This window comes from Microcaecilia unicolor, chromosome 1, assembly GCF_901765095.1.
Source record: "Microcaecilia unicolor chromosome 1, aMicUni1.1, whole genome shotgun sequence".
NCBI classification, from domain to species: domain Eukaryota; kingdom Metazoa; phylum Chordata; class Amphibia; order Gymnophiona; family Siphonopidae; genus Microcaecilia; species Microcaecilia unicolor.
The window spans coordinates 112,164,787-112,188,906 of NC_044031.1; the positions used below are offsets into that span (position 1 = coordinate 112,164,787).

At 39.4% G+C, this 24,120-nt stretch overlaps 1 protein-coding gene across 1 annotated transcript in view; it reads left to right on the top strand.

Annotated features, from left to right (window-relative positions):
* DNAJC1 (DnaJ heat shock protein family (Hsp40) member C1) overlaps positions 1-24,120 on the top strand; it is a 329,370-nt gene that overhangs the window by 282,926 nt on the left and 22,324 nt on the right. The window contains exon 9 of the mRNA XM_030199432.1: positions 22,060-22,179. Within this exon, the coding sequence (XP_030055292.1) occupies positions 22,060-22,179 (120 nt within the window). The remainder of the gene's footprint in view (positions 1-22,059; positions 22,180-24,120) is intronic.

Below are 24,120 nucleotides of genomic sequence, written 5' to 3' on the forward strand. Positions count from 1 at the left end.
AATCTGTTTTCTCTCGAAATGCTTTATCCAGTCAGATTCCTGTTACCTACTGGAAACAATTCCATGCCTTAGGACATTCAGCTTCACTTTTTTATAAGCTATTGAAATCTCTTAAAACCAACAGCTTATCAGGCTTAAAAAATGCATGCCAAGAGGATATTGATTATGTATTCCAAGAGAATTGGAAATGTTTTGATCTAATACTTTTCCTCCACCGGGTTGGCTAATATTACTCAATCTCTATTTATGCTAGCACGCAGATCTTACTGGGCACCCACCAAAGCATATTGCATCAACCCTAATGTATTCCCTTTATGCTGGTGGTGTAACAAAAATCTTGGCTTAAACATATGCTATTTGTTCCTGTATCCAACCTTTCTGGATTATGATCATATATCTGTAAGATCTTACCTATTTCTTCCAATCTTCAGTTTAAGTATATTATTCTGAGTTCTATATGTTTCCAACAAAGTTTCTTCCCATGAATGTTCTTTACTGGATACTCTTAGCTATTGCTTTGAAGTTAATATTGGGCTCATTGAGGCACCTATCTAATAAATGTTCTAATAACTGGTGGAACTTGGTTGTAATACTTATAAGTTTGAGGCTTATATTACTAAGAAAAACAATTGTATGTCCAAATTTAAAGATAAATGGTAGCCTGTGTCATCCTGTATTGAATGTATCTCATAAGTCTCATATATATGGTTTTTGTACTCTTTTTATATTTTTCAGTAAAGATGCATTGACTTAAAAAAAAAAATATATATATATATATATATATCTTTGTACTTGACCCTTTGTTCAGTGGGCAGCCAATGAATCTGCTGTGTAGCACAGGAGATATGATATAATCATAATGGGAACACCCTGATAAAACTCTGGCTTCAGAATTTTGTGCTACTTGTAATGCCTTCAAAGTGTGTTTTGGCAATCCTACTAGCAGGCCATTGCAATAATCGAAGTGAGGGATTATCAAACTCTGAACTACTGTCTGAAAATTAGAAGCAGTTAATAAATCCTTCAGTCTTTGAAACCTTCTCAATTTACAAAAAACTGAATGATTTTCTTAATCTTATATTTCATACCCAAAGAAGAGTCAAGAATGACACCGAGGTTATGAGCTTTGCTAAGAATTGGAATAGAATCATCACCAAAATTTTAACATTCAGGAATATCATTCAAGGAATAGCTCGACAGAAAAAGAATGTGTGTTTTATTCATATTTAATTTCAATGGGTTATCATTCATCGATTGCTGGATAGTAGTCAAACTCAGAGAAAGTTTCTGGAGAGCAAAATCTACTCCACAATCAATTGAGATAAGAAACTGAATATCATCAGCATATAATTTACATTGTAAGTCGAGGCAGTTCAACAAACAGCAGAGAGGCAGCAGAAACACATTAAGTAAAACAATAGAGTGCTACCTTGAGGGACCCATGCCATACAGCATACTTTAGAAAATTTCAGATCTGCTTTGATCGCACAAAATTTTCTATCTTCCAAAAAAGAGTGAAACTAGCATAACACCCAATCGCTCAGGCCAATAGGTCTTGACCAACAAAGAAAGATCTAATGATTAATTGTGTCAATTGCAGCTGAAATGTCTAATGAAACTAACAAAAAATCTACCCTGATCAAAACAAGTCAACACTTGATCTAGTCAAAAGGGTCTCAGTATCATGTTCTCTTCTGAAACCAAATGGGTGAGGGTCTATAATGTCATTGCTCTCTAAAAATCAAAAGCATACCTTTTAGCAAATTGAACTAAGACAATGCATGTCAGCTTTTGAGTGCTAAGAGTTGCTGAGTTACATTATATATCACCTGAAGTCCAACTTATTCATCACTTCAGTTAGAGTTAATAGGGGCTTTATTAGATATGACTCGAGCAAAAACCTTTCTCTCTACCAGCAGGCAAACTGAATTAATATCCGCTGTCAAGGATCTAATTCAGTCAGGTCTAGCAGACATATGTCCATTTACAACACTGAGAATATTGGGCCTCGTAGCATCAACAATTTGTGTCATCTCAGGGTACATTTCTATGAAACAAGTCCAGTGGAGCTTAGTCTCGGTGGTATTAGGCCATTCAGGGACTTTTGGAAAGCATTTTGGGCCAAGGACAGGTAAATGTTTTAAACAAATGTAGTAAAATACATCAAAATAATAATATGCATCAATAATAAAATATACGTAATCAACAAAAAAAAAAATCATTTGAATAGACTATAAACACATACAGTAAATCAAAAACCAACAGCCAAATGGGGAAAAAATCAATCATTTAGGTGCCTGATTTACTTTTTCCTATTTTTTGTGTTTGTGGAAAAAAAATAGTAAACTAGAACCTAGAAGAGAATCCAGCAAACAGAATATAATCTAAAACTAACTCTAAACTTGGAAGATGTAATGGGTCAATTTGACACACTAAAGAGTAGCAAATCACCTGAATCAAATGGTATACATCGCAGAGTACTGATGGAACTTTAAAAAATGAACTTGCAGAGCAATTATTAGTAATAAGTAATTTATCTTTAAAATGAAGCATGGTGCCGGAAGATTGGAGTGTGGCCAATATAATACCATATATAAAAAGTGTTCCAGAGGTGACATAAAGTATAGACCAATAAATCTAACATCTTATTTAAAAAAAAAAAAAAAAAGTTAAAATTCCTGAGAGTATACATAAACTTGGATTAATGGGACCAAGCCAACATGGTTTTAGCCAAGGGAAATATTGCCTCACCAATCTGCTACTTTTTTTTTTTTTTGAAGGGGTGAATAAACATGTAGGTAAAGGTGAGCCAGTAGATGTTGTGTATTTCAATTTTCAGAAGGCATTTGTCAAAGTACCTAATTTATTTATTTATTTATTTATTAGGATTTATTTACCGCCTTTTTGAAGGAATTCATTCAAGGCGGTGTACAGTAAGAATGATGAATGATTCTTGAAAGTCTTGGGATAGGATACAGTGTCCTATTATGGATTTAAGAACTGATTAAAAGATAGAAAACAGAGTAGGGTTAAATGGTTAATATTCTCTATGGAGAAGGGTAAATAGTGGGCTTCCAGCGGTCTTGTGCTGGGACCACCACTGCTTTTTCACTTATTTATAAATGTTCTGAAAATGGGAATAACTAGTGAGGTAATTAAATTTGCTGATAACACAGTTATTCAAAGTTGTTAAATCACAGGAGAATTGTGAAAAATTGCAAAAGAAGCTCATAAGACTAGGAGACTGGACATCCAAATGGCAGATGACATTTAATGTGAGCAAGCACAGTGTTGCATGTAGGGAAGAGGAACTCAAACTATAGTTACATGATGCAAGGTTCCACATTAGGAGTTGTCACCCAGGAAAAGGATTTAGGTGTCATCGTTGCTGATATATTGAAACTCTCATCGGTATCCAGCGGTGGCTAGGAAAGCAAATAGAATGTTCCAAAACTGAGAATGTTATAATGCCTTCATAATGGAAACCGAGGATGCCCATCTCAAAAACGACCATATCCAAGGCATTTAGTCGTGGGAGGAGCCAGCATTCGTAGTGCACTGGTCCCCCTCACATTGCAGGACACCAACCGGGCACCCTAGGGGGCACTGCAGTGAACTTCACAAGTTGCTCCCAGGTGCATAGCTCCCTTACCTTCGGTGCTGAGCCCCCAACTCCCTCCCACCAAAACCCACTCCCCAAAACTGTACACTACCATAGCCCTAAGGGGTGAAGCCTACATGTGGGTACAGTGGGTTTTGGGTGGGTTTTGAAGGGCTCACATTTACCAGCACAAGTGTAACAGGTAGAGGGGGGATGGGCCTGGGTCCGCCTGCCTGAAGTGCACTGCACCCACTAAAACTGCTCCAGGGACCTGCGTACTGCTGTGATGGAGCTGGGTATGGCATTTGAGGCTGACGAAAAAAAAAATAATTTTTTTTTTTAGGGTGGGAGAGGGTTGGTGACCACTGGGGGAATAAGGGGAGGTCATTCCCGATTCCCTCCGCTGATCATCTGGTCACTTTGGGCACCTTTTTGAGGCTTGGTCATGAAAACAAATGGACCAAGTAAAGTCGACCAAATGCTTGTCAGGGACGCCCTTCTTTTTTCCATTATCCACCGAGGATGCCCCTGTGTTAAGCATGCCCCAATCCTGCCTTCGCTACGCCTCCGACACGCCCCCGTGAACTTTGGTCATCCCCGTTACAGACTGCAGTTGAGGATGCCCAAAATCGGTTTTCGATTATGCTGATTTGGGCGACCCTGAGAGAAGGACGCCCATCTCCCAATTTGTGTCGGAAGATGGGCGCCCTTCTCTTTCGAAAATTCCCCTGATAGTGGAATTAGAAAAGGTATAGAGAAGGGTGATGAAAACTTCCCTATGAGGAAGGGCTGAAGAGACTGGGGCTATTCAGCTTGGAGAAGAGACAGCTGAGGGGGAGATATAGGGTCTATAAAATACTGAGTGGAGTGGAACAGGTAGTCGTGAATCGCTGGTTTACTGTTTACAAAAATACAAGGATTAGGGGGCATGCAATGAAGCTACTAAGCAGTAAATTTAAATCAAATTGGAGAAACTATTGCTTCACTCAAAGTACAATTAAACGCTGGAATTTGTTGCCATAGTATGTAGCAAAAGCAGTTTAGCAGTGCTTGAAAAAGGTTTGGACAAATTCCTAAAAGAAAAGTCCATAAGCCATTGTTAAGATGGGCTTGGGAAAATCTGCTTATTACTGGGCTAAGTAGCATAACATCTCTTCAGCTGGGAAAAGAGACTGCTGATGAGTGGATATGGTTGAGGTCTACAAAATCCTGAATGGTGTGGAGCGGGTGGAGGTGAATCAATTTTTCACTCATTCAAAAAGTACAACCAGGGCACACTCAATGAAATTGCATGGAAATACTTTTAAAACAAATAGGAAGAAATATTTTTTTTTACTCAAAGAATAGTTAAGCTCTGGAGCTCGTTGCAAGAGGATATAGTAACAGTGGTTAGTGTATCTGGGTTTAAAAAAGGTTTGGACTGTTGTGAGAAGCAGGATATTGAACTGTTAATAGAACCGGTAGAGGGAAAGAGTTGAGGGTGGGGATGGAGAGGGGGGGAAGAGGGAGGAAAACCTATAAGCTTGATGACATCTCTTATGTATTGTTCGAATTATTTGATGTATTGTGTTCAAGTGTTATCAATAAAAAATTGATATATTAAAAAAAAAAAAAAAAAAAAAAGGTTTGGACAGATTCCTGGAGGAAATGTCCATAGTCTGTTATTGAGATGGACATGGGGGAAGCCACTGCTTGCCCTGGTATTGGTAGCATGGAATGGTGCTACTAATTGGGTTTCTGCCAGATAATTGGCCAGTGCTTGAAGCAGGATACTGGGCTAGATGGACCATTGGTCTGACCCAGTATGGCACATTCTTATGTACATTGTCATAATTGGTAACAAATGTTTTTGGAACTGGGAACATATTTGAAATTTGATAATTTAATATGAGGACCTAAGCAAACTGTTTTTTTTTTTTTTAATCTGATTGGGAAAAGTGTAGATTTCTGCAGTTTAGTTTTCTATAATGGTTTTTGAATATTTAAGTTCTAGTTTTCATTTTGGAAGTGCCGTTTTTTCTTTCATGATTGAATGTACCCTTGCCCTTTGTGTACTGAACACATGTTTGGTTTATGAGCATCTGTTTGCTGAGGTCTTTTTTTCTCTGTGCCATAAAAGGATTTTTCCCAAGACTGAATCGATAATTCAAATCACCTATTATACTGTTGCCAAATCTGCTAGCTTCTTTAATTTCTGTTAACATTTCATCATCTGTTCAATCTGGCTTGGCAGACATTAGTATAGCCCTACCAGTATTCTTTCCCTTCAAACATGGAATTTCTATCCATAAGGATTCTACAATGCTCTCTGCATCCTGATTGTTTATTTAGACTTATACTGTCTTGCCTAACTGGCAGATCCAAGCAGTTTACAGAGTAAAACCAATAACACAAAGTTGTGAAAGGAACTACAAATTCATGATAGGAAAGAGTTCAGTATTCGCTCCAAGAAAGACTAATACAAATATATGAAGGGAAGAGCAACGGTCAGGGAAGGACAGGAAGGGGCCAGACTAACAGATGACCAGCAATCAAGACAGCAAACTTATGCCAAAGGCCTGTTAAACTCAAATTCTCTTTAACGTATGGCACCACCCCCTCCCTCCAATCTGATCCACCCTATCAATGTGATGTAATTTGTACCCAGGTAAGAGTTTCATTAGTTGTCCTCCTTCTACCAAGTCCCTGAGATGACTGTTACATCTACCTATTCATTTATTACTGTACACTCTCTCTCTCTCTCTCTCTCTTCCCCCCCCCCCCCCCCCCCCAATCTTATTGTTTTAGGCTTCTAGCATTTGTATACAGATATTTCAAATTGTGCTTTTTGTTTGTTTCTACAAGTTGCTTAGAAGTTGACAGGGATAATTTACAATCTTGGAACAGTTAAGTTTTAAACTATAGATTTTTAGGCTTTTTAAACAAATTAATAAGGTTTGCAATTCAAACTGTTTTTATCTATCAGCCTACAAATTCTTTTCTATCCTAAGTCATCAAAGCACCGAGCAAAATATTGTTCACTTTCCCAGAGAGATGTTCTCATCTGTCAGAACACCTTCAGAACAGGTTACTCGGAACCTTTACTCTATATGTTGGTTCTAGGGAAAAATGCTTTCAACAGTCCCTTCTAGATGCAACTAGTCCAGGAACTGATAACTAGGTGAGCTGGATTAGACCTAGTTTGTAGTAGAACACAGGACTTGGTGCAAAAGGTAGAAGTGTTGGTGCTACCTGGCAATAAAGATCATAACATGATCAAATTTTAAGGACATTAAGGAAAACTACTGCGCTAGTGCTTAACTTTCAAAAAGTAGGTATGTTAAAATGAGAGAAATGATTAGGAAAATACTAAAAGCAGCTGCAAAGGTCAAAAGTTTTACAACTGGTGTGGATATTTTAAAATATCATCTTCCGGGTCACGTGGTGCCATGAAGGAGATGAGTCGCTGAAAAGCGGAGCTGCTACACTTCCTACTCATTAACCTCGCTAAACAAATCTAAAGTGAAGTGTTTTCGACAGAGGAGAACTGAGAAATACTAGTGAAGGGTGTCAGAGAGAGGAAAAGAACTTGAAGTGCCAGAGCACTATAAAATGGTAACGAAAACGCAAAAAAAAATAGGAGGAGAAGAGCAAGGGGGCTGAATCCAAAATGGCGGACGCTTCAGGTCAGCAATGTACCTCGGTATGCTCGGCATGGACGGCTGAAATCACAGCAGAAGTTACAGCTGCAGTGGAGGCCGCTATGGACAAAAAACTACAGGCTCTGTTTGATAGAGAAGAAGCAGCGCATGAAAGACTAGATGGATTTCACCTGGATTTAGATCATATGCAGCAGAGGATAAGTGATACTGAGGATCGTATGACGGAGGCCGCGGGGCCAATAGGGGCAATGCACAAAAAAGTGATTGAGTTGGAACAGAAAATAGACGATCTGGAGAATAGATCGCGACGTAACAATTTAAGACTAATTGCAGCCTTATTTTCGAAAGTGATGGGTGCCCATATTTCGACCCAAATCGGGAGATGGGCACCCATCTCGCAAAGGCGCCCAAATCGGTATAACCGAAAGCCAATTTTGGGCGTCTTCAACTGCAATCTGTCGTGGAAACGGGCAAAGTTGACGGAGGCATGTCAGAGGCGTGGTGAAGGCGGGACTGGGGCGTGTTTATTGGCCGAGGAGAGATGGGCGCCTTCGGCCGATAATCAAAAAAAAAAAGGCGTTTTTAGCGCAAATTTGGGTCACACTTTCTGGACCTTTTTTTTTCACGAACAAGTCCCAAAAAAAGTGCCCTAAGTGACCGGATGACCACCCCTGGCTCCCCCAGTGGTCACTAACCCCCTCCCACAAAAAAAAAAAGAACTTTAAGAACTTTTTTTTTCCAGCCTGTATGCCAGCCTCAAATGCCATACCCAGGTCCATCACAGCAGTATGCAGGTCCCTGGAGCAGTTGTTAGTGGGTGCAGTGGACTTCACCCAGGTGGACCCAGGCCCATCCCCCCCCCCCACCTGTTACTCTTGTGGAGGTAAATGGGAGCCCTCCAACTCGCCCCCAAAACCCACTGTACCCACATGTAGGTGCCCCCCTTCAGCCATAAGTGCTATGGTAATGGTGTAGAGTTGTGGGCAGTGGGTTTTGGGGGGGGGGGGATTTGAGGGGCTCAGCACCCAAGGGATGGGAGCTATGGACTTGGGAGGTATTTAACTTTTTTTTTAATTGTTACAAGTGCCCCTTAGAGTGCCCGGTTGGTGTCCTGGTATGCGAGAGGAACCAGTGCACTACGAATCCTGGCCCCTCCCAAGACCAAATGCCTTGGATTTGTTTGTTTTTGAGCTGGGCGCCTTCGGTTTCCATTATCGCTGAAAAACAAAACCGCACAGCTCAAATCTGCTCAAATCTGATGCATTTGCTGGGCACAAACCGTATTATCTAAAAAAAAAAAAAAAAAAAAAAAAGATGAGCGCCCATTTTTTTCGAAAATACAGTCTGTCCCGCCCCTTCACGTACCCGTTCTCAGACATAGACGCCCATGGAGATGGACATTCGCGTTTGATTATGCCCCTCTTGGTCTTCCCGAACATCTTAAAGATCCTGACTTTGTGAATTACTTGGAGCACTGGCTCCCAAAGGCGCTACAACTCAACAATGTACAAGGGCCCTTGAGGATCGAGAGAGCGCATCGGATAGACCCGAGAAGAACAGCAGGGGATCGACCGAGAGCTGTGATTATGAGAATCTTACATTATGGACAAAACCAAGCAATTTTGAGAGCGATTCGATACGGACAACAGCTGCAACATGAAGGCAAGAGAATTCTGTGCTTTCAGAAAGTGGTGGCTGCGAGACAAGCTTTCGTGCCCATTTGCACTGAGCTTTATGAACGGAAACTAAAATTTGCGTTGATATATCCAACAAAACTAAAAGTTTTCCAAGATGGCACAGAGAAGACTTTGGAGACGGTGGAAACTGCTAAAGACTTTATTCAGACTTTGCCACCTAGAGACGCGGAGTGAGAGGCTAGCGGGCAAGCTGGGCTACTAACCGATCCATGAAGGAGGGAAGAGACGGATAAGGTACTGGGATTGCCTGGGCTTTGTTAGAGATTAACCGTAATAGCTGGACTCAGTTATTAAACGCTATTGAACAATTTAACCACCTAAAGTACCAACTTGAGGGGACTAGCTGAAAGGCTGGGTTCTCAAATGGACTGTCGTGGAAACGAGAGGCAGAGAGGTAACGCGGTGGTAACCATTAAAATAACTGACTAGCGAGCTGGGATGATGGACCGGATGAGAATGGTTGAGCTGTTAAAAGATTTTATTGCCCACCCGGATAATGTGTCGGGATGCTCAGCCATTAATCAGAGTTAATGAATGGTTGCTGGCCAGGATGTTATGTTGATGCTTAAGCTTGAAGGGTGGGAGGTTATAATATAGTGTTCCGCTCTATTCGGAGCAACGCTGTTAAGTTAATGTTGAAGTATTAGCAGTTATAAGAACTTATTAAGCGAAGGCAGATATTCTGGGGGGGACTTTAATTAGTAGTATGGCTTGCTTGGCTGTTAGAATGTAGGGCTGAATATAGAGGGGGATGTATACCTATGTGTTTCTTTATCAGCCTAAAGTGTGTTTTTTTTTTTTTTTTTTTTTTTTATTTGTTTTCTTGATATGGAATATAAATGTAACAGTGAAAGGAGATCGGTGATATGTATTATTGATAACAACATAAGGGAAATGAGGGCAGAGCTATATTACTTCACTTTAGTAACTATCTTGTTGGTAATCATGTGGGAGGTAGTGGGGTGCCTAAACGTGACGAGCTCGAATAGGAGCTCAATGGGGATATTGGGAGGAGGTAGGGGTATGGTAGATAAGGGAGGGCAGGGGAGGTTGGGGAGGGATAGGGGAGGGGGGGGAGGCATTCCAAGCGGGCGGGCAAGGTGACCTTAGTGGGAGTTGGGGGAGGAGTTGGCTGACTTTTATGGAAACGAAGGGAGGGGTGAGCTGGGACACTCCTTCCGCTGAGAATGCATGCTTAGCTAAGAAAAAATCGAATGAGCAGAATGGAGAGACACTATGGTTAAAATAATATCGTGGAATGTAGGAGGCATTTCTTCACCGATTAAACGCGCTATGATCCTGCAGGTATTGAATAGACAAAAAGCGCAAATAGTTCTGTTGTAAGAAACACATTTAAATACGGCTGAACATCAGAAATTATGTAGGTGGTGGGTAGGATGGATGGTGGATAGTCCTACACAAAATAAGAGGGCGGGGGTTGTTATATTCCGAAAAGGGACGCAATATGTGCTGAATAGTGGAGTGGTAGACCCCAAAGGTCGGTATATAATTCAACACATTACTCTGAAAAATAAACCGTTACTGCTGGTAAACCTGTATGCGCCAAATCAGTATGATAAATGTTTCTTTCAGGAAATTCTTAAATATATACATGCCTTTGAACAGACTCCAGTGATAATAGGGGGAGACTTTAATTTGGTAGCAGATCCCCTGATAGTACTGGGCCCACATGGGTGTGTCCGGTGAACTACTCTAGAGGAGTACCTTGGTTGTGCTCAGCATTGGAGTTAGTGGACTCATGGCGTCTGCTGCACCCTAATGATCTAGACTTTACTCATTTATCCCGAGCACATGGCACGCAATCGCACATAGATTACCTATTGGTGTCAAAAAGTAACTCATCTCGACTAATGCAAGCAGAGATAGGTGCCACCAAAGTGTCTGATCATGCCATGATCTGGGTCGCTATAGACTGGAGTAGAGAAGAGGGGGCAGGTTTTTGTTGGAAATTCCCCAGAGAGTTATATTATGATCCCAAATTTCTTCTGTTCATACAGGCAAGAAGGGGAGAATATGTGGAGTTCAATAAGGACAGTTATAGAAGTGACCCGGTACTTTTTTGGGAAGCGGCAAAGGCAGTCTTGAGGGGATATATTATCTCGTATTCGGTACATAAAAAGAAGGCGAAAGAAGCAGAATTGACTTGGATGGAGTTACGAGTGAGGAGAGACAGGCAGGACACAGGACTGGAACACACATCGGACCGGAACACACTGGACTGGAGCGCACCAGACTGGAACACACACTGGACCGGAACACACTGGACTGGTCCGTACAACTTCACCTGCACTTGGCCACTTCCCCCCCCCCCCCCCCAAGGGTTGAGCCCTTGGGTTCGAGTGGCTGGCAGGACTTACCGGATACCGGATGACACAAGGACCAGGACTGGAAACAGACAGCAGTGCTCCAAGGAACTGGACTAACCAGGGCACTCCTAGGCCTACACTAACAAAAGGACTTACTAAGCCCTATACTAACAAGCTAAACACAAAACTAACAAGCTTCCTAAGCACTACTCTAGCAAGCTAGATACAAAACTAGCAAGGTGCTTCCTAAGCACTACCCTAGCAAGCTAGACACAAAACTAACAAGGTGCTTCCTAAGCACTACCCTAGCAAGCTAGACACAAAACTAACAAGGTGCTTCCTAAGCACTACCCTAGCAAGCTAGACACAAAACTAACAAGGTGCTTCCTAAGCACTACTCTGGCAAGCTAGATACAAAACTAACAAGGTGCTTCCTAAGCCCTACTCTAGCAAGCCAGACACAACGCAGTGCTTCCAAAACCAAGAGGGAAAAGCAGGGGAACCACAAGGGAAAAGCAGGAAAGCTAAACACACAGACACCAGTGCACACTGCACTAACACTAACCTGGACCTTAGCAAAAGCAAGCAGGGAAACTAGACACAAAGTCAGAAGTGCACACTGCACCACCCTACTTAAAGCAAACACAACCGTTGCAAAGGCTCTGAAGGAAAGAACACCACTTCCTTATCAAGGCCCTCCCTGATGATGTCACACTCCCTAGACCCAGGCAGCACCCTGAAACACAGAGAGCACACTGAAACCCATAGAGGCCCAACCCACACCAATGAGCAGGCGGAGCTACTGTTATTGATTTGTAATTTATCCTTAAAATCGAGCGTGGTACCGGAAGATTGGAGGGTGGCCAATGTAATGCCAATTTTTTTAAAAAGGTTCCAGAGGAGACCCGGGAAATTATAGACCGGTGAGTCTGATGTCGGTGCCGGGCAAAATGGTAGAGACTATAATCAAAAACAAAATTACAGAGCACATTCAAAAGCATGGATTAATGAGACAAAGTCAACATGGATTTAGTGAAGGGAAGTCTTGCCTCAACAATCGCTGCATTTCTTTAAAGGGGTAAACAAACATGTGGACAAAGGTGAGCCGGTTGATATTGTGTATCTAGATTTTCAGAAGGCGTTTGATAAGGTCCCTCATGAAAGACTACAGAGGAAATTAGAGGGACATGGGATCGGAGGTAGTGTCTTACTGTGGATTAAAAACTGGTTGAAAGATAGGAAACAAAGAGTAGGACTAAAAGGTCAATATTCGCAATGGAGAAGGGTAGTTACCGGGGTCCCTCAGGGATCGGTGCTGGGACCTCTGCTTTTTAACATATTCATAAATGACCTAGAGATGGGGGTAACTAGTGAGGTAAATAAATTTGTCGACACAAAGTTATTCAAAGTAGTCAAATCGCGGGAAGATTGTGGAAAAACTACAAGAGGACCTTACGAGACTGGGAGATTGGGCGTCTAAATGGCAGATGACGTTTAATGTGAACAAGTGCAAAGTGATGCATGTGGGAAAGATGAACCCAAACTATAACTACATCATGCAAGGTTCAGCGTTGGGTGTCACGGGCCGAGAAAGGGATCTAGGTGTCGTCGTTAATATTAATTATTATAATCTATGCAAATATAAATGGGTACTAATTACATATATATATATAATTTCTTATCTCCACCTCTAACATTTAGTAATATGCTTATTCCTATAGATATACAATACCTGTAATGAAACAGAATCAGGGATCCTAGAGTTGATGTAAACAATGTCTATAATTCTTCTACAAGTCAGTGTACATAATCAAACTTGTTAAACTATTATTAAGTCTCTGGTACTTAATTTCCTTTCTTTTTGTTATTTAAAAATTAATAAAAATGATTGAACAAAAAAAAAAAATGATAAGTTGAAAACTTCTGCTCAATGTGCTGCTGCGGCTAGGAAAGCAAATAGAATGTTGAGTATCATTAGGAAAGGGATGGAAAACAAAAATAAGGATATTATTATTCTGCCGCACCTCGAGTGTTGTGTTCAATTCTGATCGCCGCACCTCAAAAAAGACAAAGTGGAATTGGAAAAGGTGCAGAGAAGGGCGACAAAGATGATACAGGGGATGGGACGGCTTTCCTATCAGGATAGGCTGAAGAGGCTGGGGCTCTTCAGCTTGGAGAAGAGGCAGCTGAGGGGAAATATGATAGAGGTCTATAAGATAAATGAGTGGAATGGAACGGGTCGATGTGGAGCGTCTGTTTACGCTTTCCAAAAATACTCGGACAAGGGGGCATGCGATGAAGTTGCAGTGTGGTAAATTTAAAGCGAATCGGAGGACGTTTTTCTTCACTCGACGCGTAGTTAAACTCTGGAATTTGCTGCCGGAAAAGGTGGTTAAGGCGGTTAACTTAGTGGACTTCAAAAAAGGGTTGGACAGCTTCCTGGAGGAAAAAGCCATAGAATGTTATTGAATGGGCGAGGGAATACAGTATTTCTAGGATGGGCGGGATAAATTGCTTGTTCTTTTTGCCACTGTCGGTGACAGGGTGCTGGGCTCGATGGACCCTTGGTCTGTCCCAGCATGGCGATGCTTATATACTTATGTACTTAATACTTCGGAATCGGTGGAAATGTACTTAGTTGGATTAAGGGTTTTCTAACTACTAGAACATATCAAGTGAAATCAAATTCGAACATATCACCACCATGGAAACCAGACTGTGGAGTACCCCAAGGATCACTACTATCACCGATCCTTTTCAACCTAATGATGACCCCACTAGCTAAGTCCTTATCCACCCAAGGCCTGAACCCGTACATTTACGCGGACGATATACATCCCCTACAAACATGATCTAACAGAAATCAACAATGAAATCAAACTCCGCTTTAACATCATGATCTCATGGGCGAATGCATTTCAACTAAAACTCAACGCAGAAAAAACACACTGTCTCATCCTCTCATCCCAATACACATACAAGCCCACTAACATAATCACCCCAGACTACACCCTTCCTGTGTCAGACAGCCTGAAAATTCTTGGAGTCACAATAGACCGAAACCTCATGCTAGAAAACCAAGCGAAATCTGTAACAAACAAAATGTTCCACTCAATGTGGAAACTCAAACGAGTAAAACCTTTCTTCCCAAGGGAAATATTTCGCAACTTGGTACAATCAATGGTACTGAGCCACCTAGACTACTGTAATGGAATCTATGCGGGATGCAAAGAAATAATCATAAAGAAACTCCAAACTGCTCAAAACACTGCAGCCAGGCTCGTATTTGGACAACGAAATTTGAAAGCGCCAGACCCCTACGAGAAAAACTGCATTGGCTCCCAATCAAAGAGTGTATTACGTTCAAAATCTACACTCTGGTTCATAAAATCATCTACGGCGAAGCCCCGGGATACATGTTTAACCTCATAGACCTACCAACCAGAAACACAAGAAGATCAACAAGCTCATACCTAAACCTTCACCACCCAAGCTGCAAAGGACTCAAATACAAATCAACCTATGCATCCAGCTTCTCCTGTATAAGCACACAACTTTGGAACGCACTACCAATTACAGTGAAAACAACGTATGACCTACCAAACTTCCAGAAATCACTAAAGACTATCTTGTTCAAAAAAGCATACCCTAACGATCCAATGTAAATACCTAAATCCTGCAACACAACGATACTAATACTCGAACTGGACATAACTTAATGCTTCCTCCTTTCCATTCCCTTATGTGTCTGTCACACGTGCACTTTATTATACCATAATATCACTCTGTATTTGTCATACCGGAAAGACGATCACCTCACCGTACCATGTAAGCCACATTGAGCCTGCAAATAGGTGGGAAAATGTGGGATACCAATGCAACAAATAAATAACTAAGTCATTATTAAGATGGACTTGGGGACAATTCACTGCTTATTTCTAGGATAAGCAGCATAAAATGTATTGAACTGTTTTGTGATCTTGCCAGGTACGTGTGACCTGGATTGGCCACTGTTGAAAACAGGATGCTGGGCTTGATGGATCTTCAGTCTCTCCCAGTATGGCAACCTTTATGTACTTCTTTGCCGTCTGTTTACATCTATGATAAAGAACAAAATGTAATTTGTAAAATTAGAACGGATGAGTAACTTCCTCTTAGATTTTTAACCCCTGTGGGTAAATCCAAATTTTTCTTATAGAAGAATGAATTTTTCCCCCTTATTAAGTTCACATAGCTTTATAGAAGAATGAATTTTTTTCCCCTTATTAAGTTCACATAGCTTTATAGAAGAAAGGGTTTATTGCACTTTGTACTAAAGGGGCTGACCTGACTTATTATTGTTTGGATAAAGGGGACATGGTTTTATAAGGGTGCATAAAAATATTGGCTTCTGGTGGTGAGACAGTCTACAACCGCTTTTAAGGGACAATATGAAGGACAGTCCTGGCAAACCGCTAGCCACTTAAATAGGGAAAACCACCTCATAACCTGTATGTATCACTTTAAAGAGCCATGAACAACACAGCCTCTCAATTATGTCTTGAGCTTCCTCCTTATATAGCCAGGCATTCTTCTCCATTGTGTTGTGTTTATATAAGCTTTACTTCCAGATAATAGTATGGAGGGAGGCTCTTAGAAGGCTGCATATATTAAAGCAAATGGAACTTGTTTCAGAAAACAGCCTCATCTATTGAATTGAATTTAGAAAAGTTCATGTTCTTCTCACTTTTTTTTAATACCATGTGAATACAACAGGTTTGCTAAAGGACAGGATGATATGATTTATATACAGTATGTAGATTATTCGTCTCCTTTCATTGCTTTGGTATTCATTTCTTTTGGGCTCAGTTATTGAATGCAAATTCGTAAAATCCTTTTGGGAAAGTAGCACTCTTTTTTTTTTTTTTTCTTTTTTTTTTTTTCTTTTTTTTTTTTTTACTTTGACGCATACAGGCCCTTTCATTAGAAGTCCCATTTGTGATTTACATGTGTAAATATCAACATTTAAACACACATCCCAATAAATGTGGAAAGCCTAATTTTACAAAACTGAGATTTAAATTTGTAAATTTGAGCTACATGCATAGAGCAAGGGGGCATCAATTGGGGGGACTAAGACAAGACAAAAATATATACTTGTATTCCACAGGACAGAAGGGGATGTTACGTCTTTGATCACAATGATCAGTGTTGGGATTTACAGCTTCTCCTAGGTACATACCAGTGTTCCAAAAAGACTGGTTATGGGCAGCACTGTACAGGAGAGGTTAGAGGAGGTTACTCCCTTAGCTCTGCAGTTTTTCCCCCTAAAATTGGTAGTGCTGAATGTCTGCGATCCCTGTTCTTGGGAGCTTGTAAAAAAGAAAAAAGTGGAAAAACACAACTTCAAGAGATCAATCCGAGACAAGGGGTGAGATGCTCCAGGAAAGCTTTATTAGGGACCCTACACGGTCCGTGTTTCGGCTTTTAAAAAAGCCTTCATCAGGGGTCGATCAGTGGATGCACAAAATATATACTGATTGACAATGGAGCACATGAAATGTCGTCTCTGAATAGAATAAAGTGTACTACCTCGTACCAACAGATTCAATTTGAAATACTTTTTTCTTTTTTGTTGGACTTTTGTGGAAACTTCGAACCCCTTTTGTTTCTGCGGCTTGGGAGCTTGTAGACATGTAAGTTTTCAAAATGGCAGACATATACATCTAAATATCTGCACTTAACACATCTGGGTTCTGAAATACTAACATGCTATGTAAGTGCCGACAATTAAACATGCATATTGTCGAATTGCCTCTGATGTTTTAGACGTTGACGTATGTAAAATCCACCACACATAGCTGGTACGTGTACATGCATTCCTGTATGTATTTGAGAGCAGGCTCTACGTTGGCTGATTTTGTTCTAAAATACTACCAGAAATACATAGCTTCCAACCTGGGCATTTCAGTTCCAGTTTCTACATTCTTTCTAAAATGGGACTGATAGTGTAAGATATTGCTTAGATTTTTCCTCTTATTGTTTAAACTATTTTCAACATTTAAGAAGCTATTTGTATATGTCTTAAGTCAAGTGTAAAAAAAAAAAAGGAATGAGAAGTGTAGGTTTGTCTTTCTGTAAAGCGAGGCAGTTCTAACTATAGTACATTTTGTATAATTTGTTTAGTTTTCATGAATACTATTTTCACTTTAAATTTAATGTTCTATGAGGTATTGAAGGGATAAAGGGGAATGTAACTTAGCAGTACAGAATAAAGCATTTTAATGGTAGATGAGTGTTTTTGTACAGTTAAGCCTTGAAATTGCCAGCATTATGCGGTAATCTGCATCTTTAAAGAACAATCATTTGCACATGCAAGAATTTTTTTATCTACATTTGTAAGGGGGTGGCTTGTATTTTCATATTAAATGGTTAATTTAAAATTTGTAATACCTTTGTTATACCTTTGTATTGTATATAGAGAGTTAATTCAGAACAGGACTTAACAGACAAAATCTAAATGCTTGTGCAGTCACAACAGCTGTTTCCTCACCATGTGGTATCTTCCATTACTTAACTGCGGAGATGAATTTTTGGCCCAGTGTTTCAGTAATATTGGATGCACATGGTTATAAGTGGCAAAGCAGTATGCTTGTGCATTCATTTGACTCTCACAGCTACAGTTGGCTCCAGATTAGAGCAGGGAGAATACATTCACACCAGGGCCACCCTCCTGGCTTCTGTGGTTTCTGGATCACAGTAAGCTATGTTGCATCTAAAGATACAATTAACTACTGCTGAGGAATTGCAAATTCACAGCTATATCATTTAAGAATTTTCTGCATTACAAAAGAGAAAAATGCTAGGCACGTTCTGCCAGTTAATATAGTTTCAAAAATGAATAAATAAGCTTTGTATGTTAGTAGTTTTTATATGCTGCTTACATATATATATATATATATATATATATATATATATATATATATATATATATATATATATATATATATACACACACACTAAGAATCATACTTCAGGTCTTAGCCTTTTCAAGCATATTACATACATATATATATATATATATATATATATATATATATATATAAATAGATTTATTTAGTTAGATGGATATGAATATATACAATTTCTAAGTCAAAATTTGTAATTTTACATTTTTATTTCAATCGGTTCCCTTTTTGATATTTCACATTAACACACACTTACTAGCAAAACAATTAGTTTGTACATCTATGGTTCATAAATGCAGGATATAAGTTTATTTTTTTTTTGTTCTCAGGTGCTGTAAGTTCATCCCTCTTTACGTCTGCACTGTGTGATTCTTAACTATGTATGTACTTGTTTAGAAAGTTGGTCTGTGATATATCATTTCAGGAAGAGTGAGGGATAATTGTTGGCCCTTAGCTATTTGAGTGAAATTGATGTACTAGTGTAGACGGAGATAAAGCAGTTGGGTGGGATTTTGATTCTCAACTTACGATGAAAGATCAAAATGTGCATGTGGTTTGGTCAGTCTTTCATCAAATATGGATGCTGTTTCATTTAAAACCTGTGTTATGACTACATAGCTTATTACCTTTAGATTGTAAGCTCGCTTGAGCAGGGACTGTCCTTCCCCTTGTCTAAACTTGTACAGCGCTGCGTAACCCTGGCAGCGCTATAGAAATGCTAAGTAGTAGTAGTAGTTATGCCCAGTTGATTTTAGGAGTGTTATTCAGGCGATGGTTTTGTCAAAAATTGATTACTGCAATTCCCTTTATTTGGATGTTAGAGTATAGGCATAAAGTATTACAAATAGTACAGAATGCAGCTGCTAGATTGGTTGCTGGTATCTCCAAATTTGAACATGTAACACGAGTGTTGAAACAACTTCACTGGTTGCCTGTGGAATATAGAGTGCAGTAAAAAGTTTTAGCTCTTATTTACCAAGTGGTTCATGATAAAATGCCTTGGTATTTTGGTAAGGTGTTCTTTAAGATCTGAATTCTTTAAACGTTTGGATTTGCATTTGCCCCTGGATTCTATATAGTGCGCCTAGAGATTGGCGCCAGAATCGGCATGGATTCTATAAGAATACGCGTAACTTAACAAGCTTAACAAACTAATGAGCGCTGATAACAGCACTTAACAAACAATAATGAGCACTAATTGGCACCCTTTAGATTTTAGGCGCACAACTTGCTAAGTGTATTCTGTAATGATGTGCGCTGAACTTCTAACACTCGCAGGTGAAATGGGCGGGGAAATGGACGTTCCAAAATTTACACGCCTAGTTATAGAATAGAGCCCAGTGCACCTAAAGCTACGTGTTGGGATTTACCCCACATTTTTGTTGGTGTAAATGGATGCACGTAGATTTAGGCGCTGAAATATAAACTAAGTGTATTCTATGATCATCGCCTAAATCTAGACACCAATTATAGAATACATTTAGTTGGCACAGATTTCAGCACCAGTTTTTTAGGTGCCGTATATAGAATCTCTCCCCTGGTGTCTTCTGTACATTATGCTACTACTTGAGCATCAGCCTTTTCAACTGCAGGAACGCTTATGTGAAATGCTTTGCCTGGCCAGTTGCGTTTAAGTACTAGTACTTAGCAATTTAAGAAAATGTTAAAAACACAGCTTTTTGTATAAACATTTTTTCTGATGGGCAGTATAGGGTTGGAGAGTTTGTGAAGGCAGCACTTTATTATGTATGTTAATGAAAATTTGTTTTTGTTATTTTTATTTTGTATTTTAATATGTGTTTTTATGGAAACTGTTTAGTGGATAGGCAGATTTAAAGTGTTTAAAATAAATAAATAAACTGCTTTGGATGTTTTGCTAAATTATGGAATTGTAGAAGTATATCTGCATTGTAATGGTAAATTTTAACTATAAAAAGAAAATGCACACTTAAGTTCTTGTTTACTAAGGTGCACTAGCGTTTTTAGTGCATGCAAAATGCTAGAGACAACCATATATTCCTATGGGTGTCTCTAGCATTAGCACACACTAATTTTTAGCTTGTGCTAAGAACGCTAGCTCGCGTATAGCGCGGCTTAGTAAACAGGATTCTTAGGGCATTATTCTGTAAAGATTATGCTCTTAAATTTACGCTCTTAAATATACGTGCCTAAATTACGAGTGTAATCTATGCTTCTAAATTTATGCTTCTACTGAAGGGCCTATTACGCTCATAGATTTAAGCATACACTTTGGAGCATAAAGCTCCTAAATCTATGAGCGTAAATTTAGGAGCATAACCTTTATAGAATAAGACCCTTAGTGTATTTTCCCATATTTTGACTGTGTGAATTAACATTTAAGAAGTTGATTATTAGCATTTCAAAGAATTTAACTCAAGCATCCAAAGGACTAGACATTTCAAAAATGTTTTTAATTGAAACCTACATACAGTTAGAGCTCTACCTTTATCAAAAACGGGGATTTCTTTTCTGTTTTAGACATCACAATTTTAGGTCATTTTTTTCACAGGAGATATTTATATTGAAATCAGCTCCATAATTATGAACGCATTTCAGGTTTTCAGGATCTGGTGAACAAAGAATATACTTGGATGCAAAATAGAAAGATTGATAAAATTCTCTGGCTATTATTTACTGACTCTTAAGTGGCAGGTTGTATTTATGCCAATTTATCTGCTTCACGGAACATTCTTGATAGCAGAACAAAGTGAATAAAAGTAGTTTGCTTTGCAAATGAATGCAAATGATACAGCCTTTCGGGAAGCCCTTTAACAGGGGCAGTGCACTTTGATTATGAGTGAAGCTGCCATTTGGACATGGTGAAAAGAGCACGCTTGAACCATTGATTAGAGGAGACAGTAGACGAAGTCAGGAAGGGCCCTGTTAAGCTTGCAGTACGGCAGGCGGATGTCAGTATGGTTAGAACACAGTGGGAGAATGACAGGGAGGATTAGTGTCAGAGAGAAGCTTTGCAGTAGCTGTGGAGATGGTCTCTGGGGTCACTCACCCCTGACTGTTGTTCTGTGCTGATGACTCTGTAATGCAAACTGCTTGATGCATGCCTGTTCATTATCGGAAATGATGATTAGGTGAGGTATTTATCTTTAAAAAAAATTTCGCTTAAATGGAAAATCTGTAGTGATTATTATACTTTTTATTTACCGCCTGATGGTATAGTAGATATGGCTGCATGTTAAATAATGTTAAAGTCCTTTTTAAATAATAACAAAAGCATTTTATTTTACCTAGATTGTTTTTTTCTGTTACCAGCACAAGTGTATTATCAAAGCAACTTTTTAATTCCTTCTTCCACATTATTCAGAAAAGGAACAGACAAAGCAATATATTGCTTCAGGTTCCTAGGACTACAGTTTGATTTATATGGGGCTTGGATTGTTTGTTTATAGGTACTTGTATGTGGGTAGATCTTGTGGTATTAACAGTTGGGGATATATTATGTTGCCCATTTTTTCAAGGTATACACATTTTATGGTTAAATTATAGATTTTGTTTTTTAGATTTTCATGACTATTCTTGCCTTTTGGGCTAATGGCAAAAATCTCCAATGAATTGATTCACTATATGTTTGCGCCTCATATTGCATCTATATGGGTTAACAAATTATATTTTAACATCTCTTTCTAACAGCTTCTTACCTTCAGTTAGCTATGTAGCAGTTTGCTATCACAAAATGAAAAATAAGAACCCTTCTCAATAAATGTGAAGTTTCAAGTATTGAATTTAAAGATTTATTGTGTAAACTATACGATTTTAATACAGCATTATTGTTTTTACACTAAGATAATAATTTGTGATGTTTTGCAGGCACCTGGATGGACAGAAGAGGACCTTAGTCTGCTGACAAGAAGTATGGTTAAGTTCCCAGGAGGGACCCCAGGTCGATGGGAAAAGATTGCTCACGAGTTGGGTCGATCAGTGGCAGATGTGAGTTCACTCAAATTTGCATTGTGTGGCGAATGACAAGCCAGAACAAGATAGGCAATGTGAAAGGCAGACATAGAAATGGGTTCATCATGGTCTTCTGAGAGCTGCTATAGTCCTTTTAGAGGCTGGAAGTAAACCATTAACCAACTAAGTAAGAGGCAGATATGAGCCAGTCTCCTGTTCCACAATTAACAGCTGTAATTGATCAGCTGTATGGGGGATTCAGGTTCTTATATTCTGGAGCTACTGTAACCTGATCACAGAAAAACAATACTGGTTTGTGTTTGTAACAAGAACACTTGTAAGGGTGTTTAGTCATAGTTAAAGAAGGCATTTCTATGTAATTTAGGATTTAAAATATAAAACCATTTATTCTTAAATGTATATATTCAACTTCTTGTAAGAAAATTTTATTTTAAAATTTATATGGTCAATTAACCTCAATTTACCAGACATTTTGCAAGTTTATTTTAATTAACTGAAATAGACACCATGAAATGGTTAATAACCATTCTTTGGCTGAAAGTTTACACAGATGAAACACATGCTAAACAAGGTTTTAATTTAAAATGTTATAGGCCTTGCCATTTTGAATCCTAGTTGCCATTGTATAAATAAATGAATGTTGAATTTTCCTTCCTTGTCTGCAGCATTAGAATTCATGGTTTATCTGCTCTGGGTAGTTGAAAAGCCCTTTCCATTAATACAGTATGTCCAAAGGCAATGAATTTAAAGCTTTAGTGTCATGTCTTTACTCATCTATATACTGCCTGGCTTTATTCCTTATTTGGAAAGACAGCAGAGGTGTTTAATAGCACTAGGTTTTCATAGAGAAAAATCAAAGAGATGCAATCTATTTTCATAGCAATTTTTGACAGCACTGGAAATCACAATATGTGCACTGAAAAATATTCAAACATCAAATTTGACCTTTTTTTTTCCTTCCTTGTTATGTATCTCAATATCTATTTGGAGCAGAGAGATTAAAAGATTAGATGTCATCAGGTGGCCCAAGTAAAGCTAAGAAAGTCTTAATGTGAGGACGGTGGTGACTACTAAAGAGACAGAATAGAAAACTGGTACATAGGTCCTTTTTTTTTTTAATCTTTACATGACCCTCTTTATCTGTTAGCCTGTGCATTCCGTCTCCCCTACCCCCATTTCAAGGTCTAGCAGCTTATTGTATTCCCTTCTGGGTAGCAAAGTTCAGTAGAGCTCCTGTTTGAGGTACTTTTTGTACAGATTGGTTGGGAGGATGTATAAGGCTGTGAACATTGCTATGGCCGTTATTTTTTTAATTTGAGACAAAAATATCCTACATATAACAATCTGTTTGTACCAGTGGCGTAGCTACGTGGGGCCTGAGGGGGCCGGGGCCCCCGCAGATTCACCCCAGGACCCCCCTCCCGGCGAACCCGCCGCCGCCTACCTTTACTTTTGCTGGCGGGGGATCCCACTCCCCGCCAGCTGACGTCTTCTCAGTCCTTCCTGCTCTTCAATTTGTTTGCTGACGTCCTGCACGTAATTGTACGTACATAAGTACATAAGTACATAAGTAGTGCCATACTGGGAAAGACCAAAGGTCCATCTAGCCCAGCATCCTGTCACCGACAGTGGCCAATCCAGGTCAAGGGCACCTGGCACGCTCCCCAAACGTAAAAACATTCCAGACAAGTTATACCTAAAAATGAGGAATTTTTCCAGTCCATTTAATAGCGGTCTATGGACTTGTCCTTTAGGAATCTATCTAACCCCTTTTTAAACTCCGTCAAGCTAACCGCCCGTACCACGTTCTCCGGCAATGAATTCCAGAGTCTAATTACACGTTGGGTGAAGAAAAATTTTCTCCGATTCGTTTTAAATTTACCACACTGTAGCTTCAACTCATGCCCTCTAGTCCTAGTATTTTTGGATAGCGTGAACAGTCGCTTCACATCCACC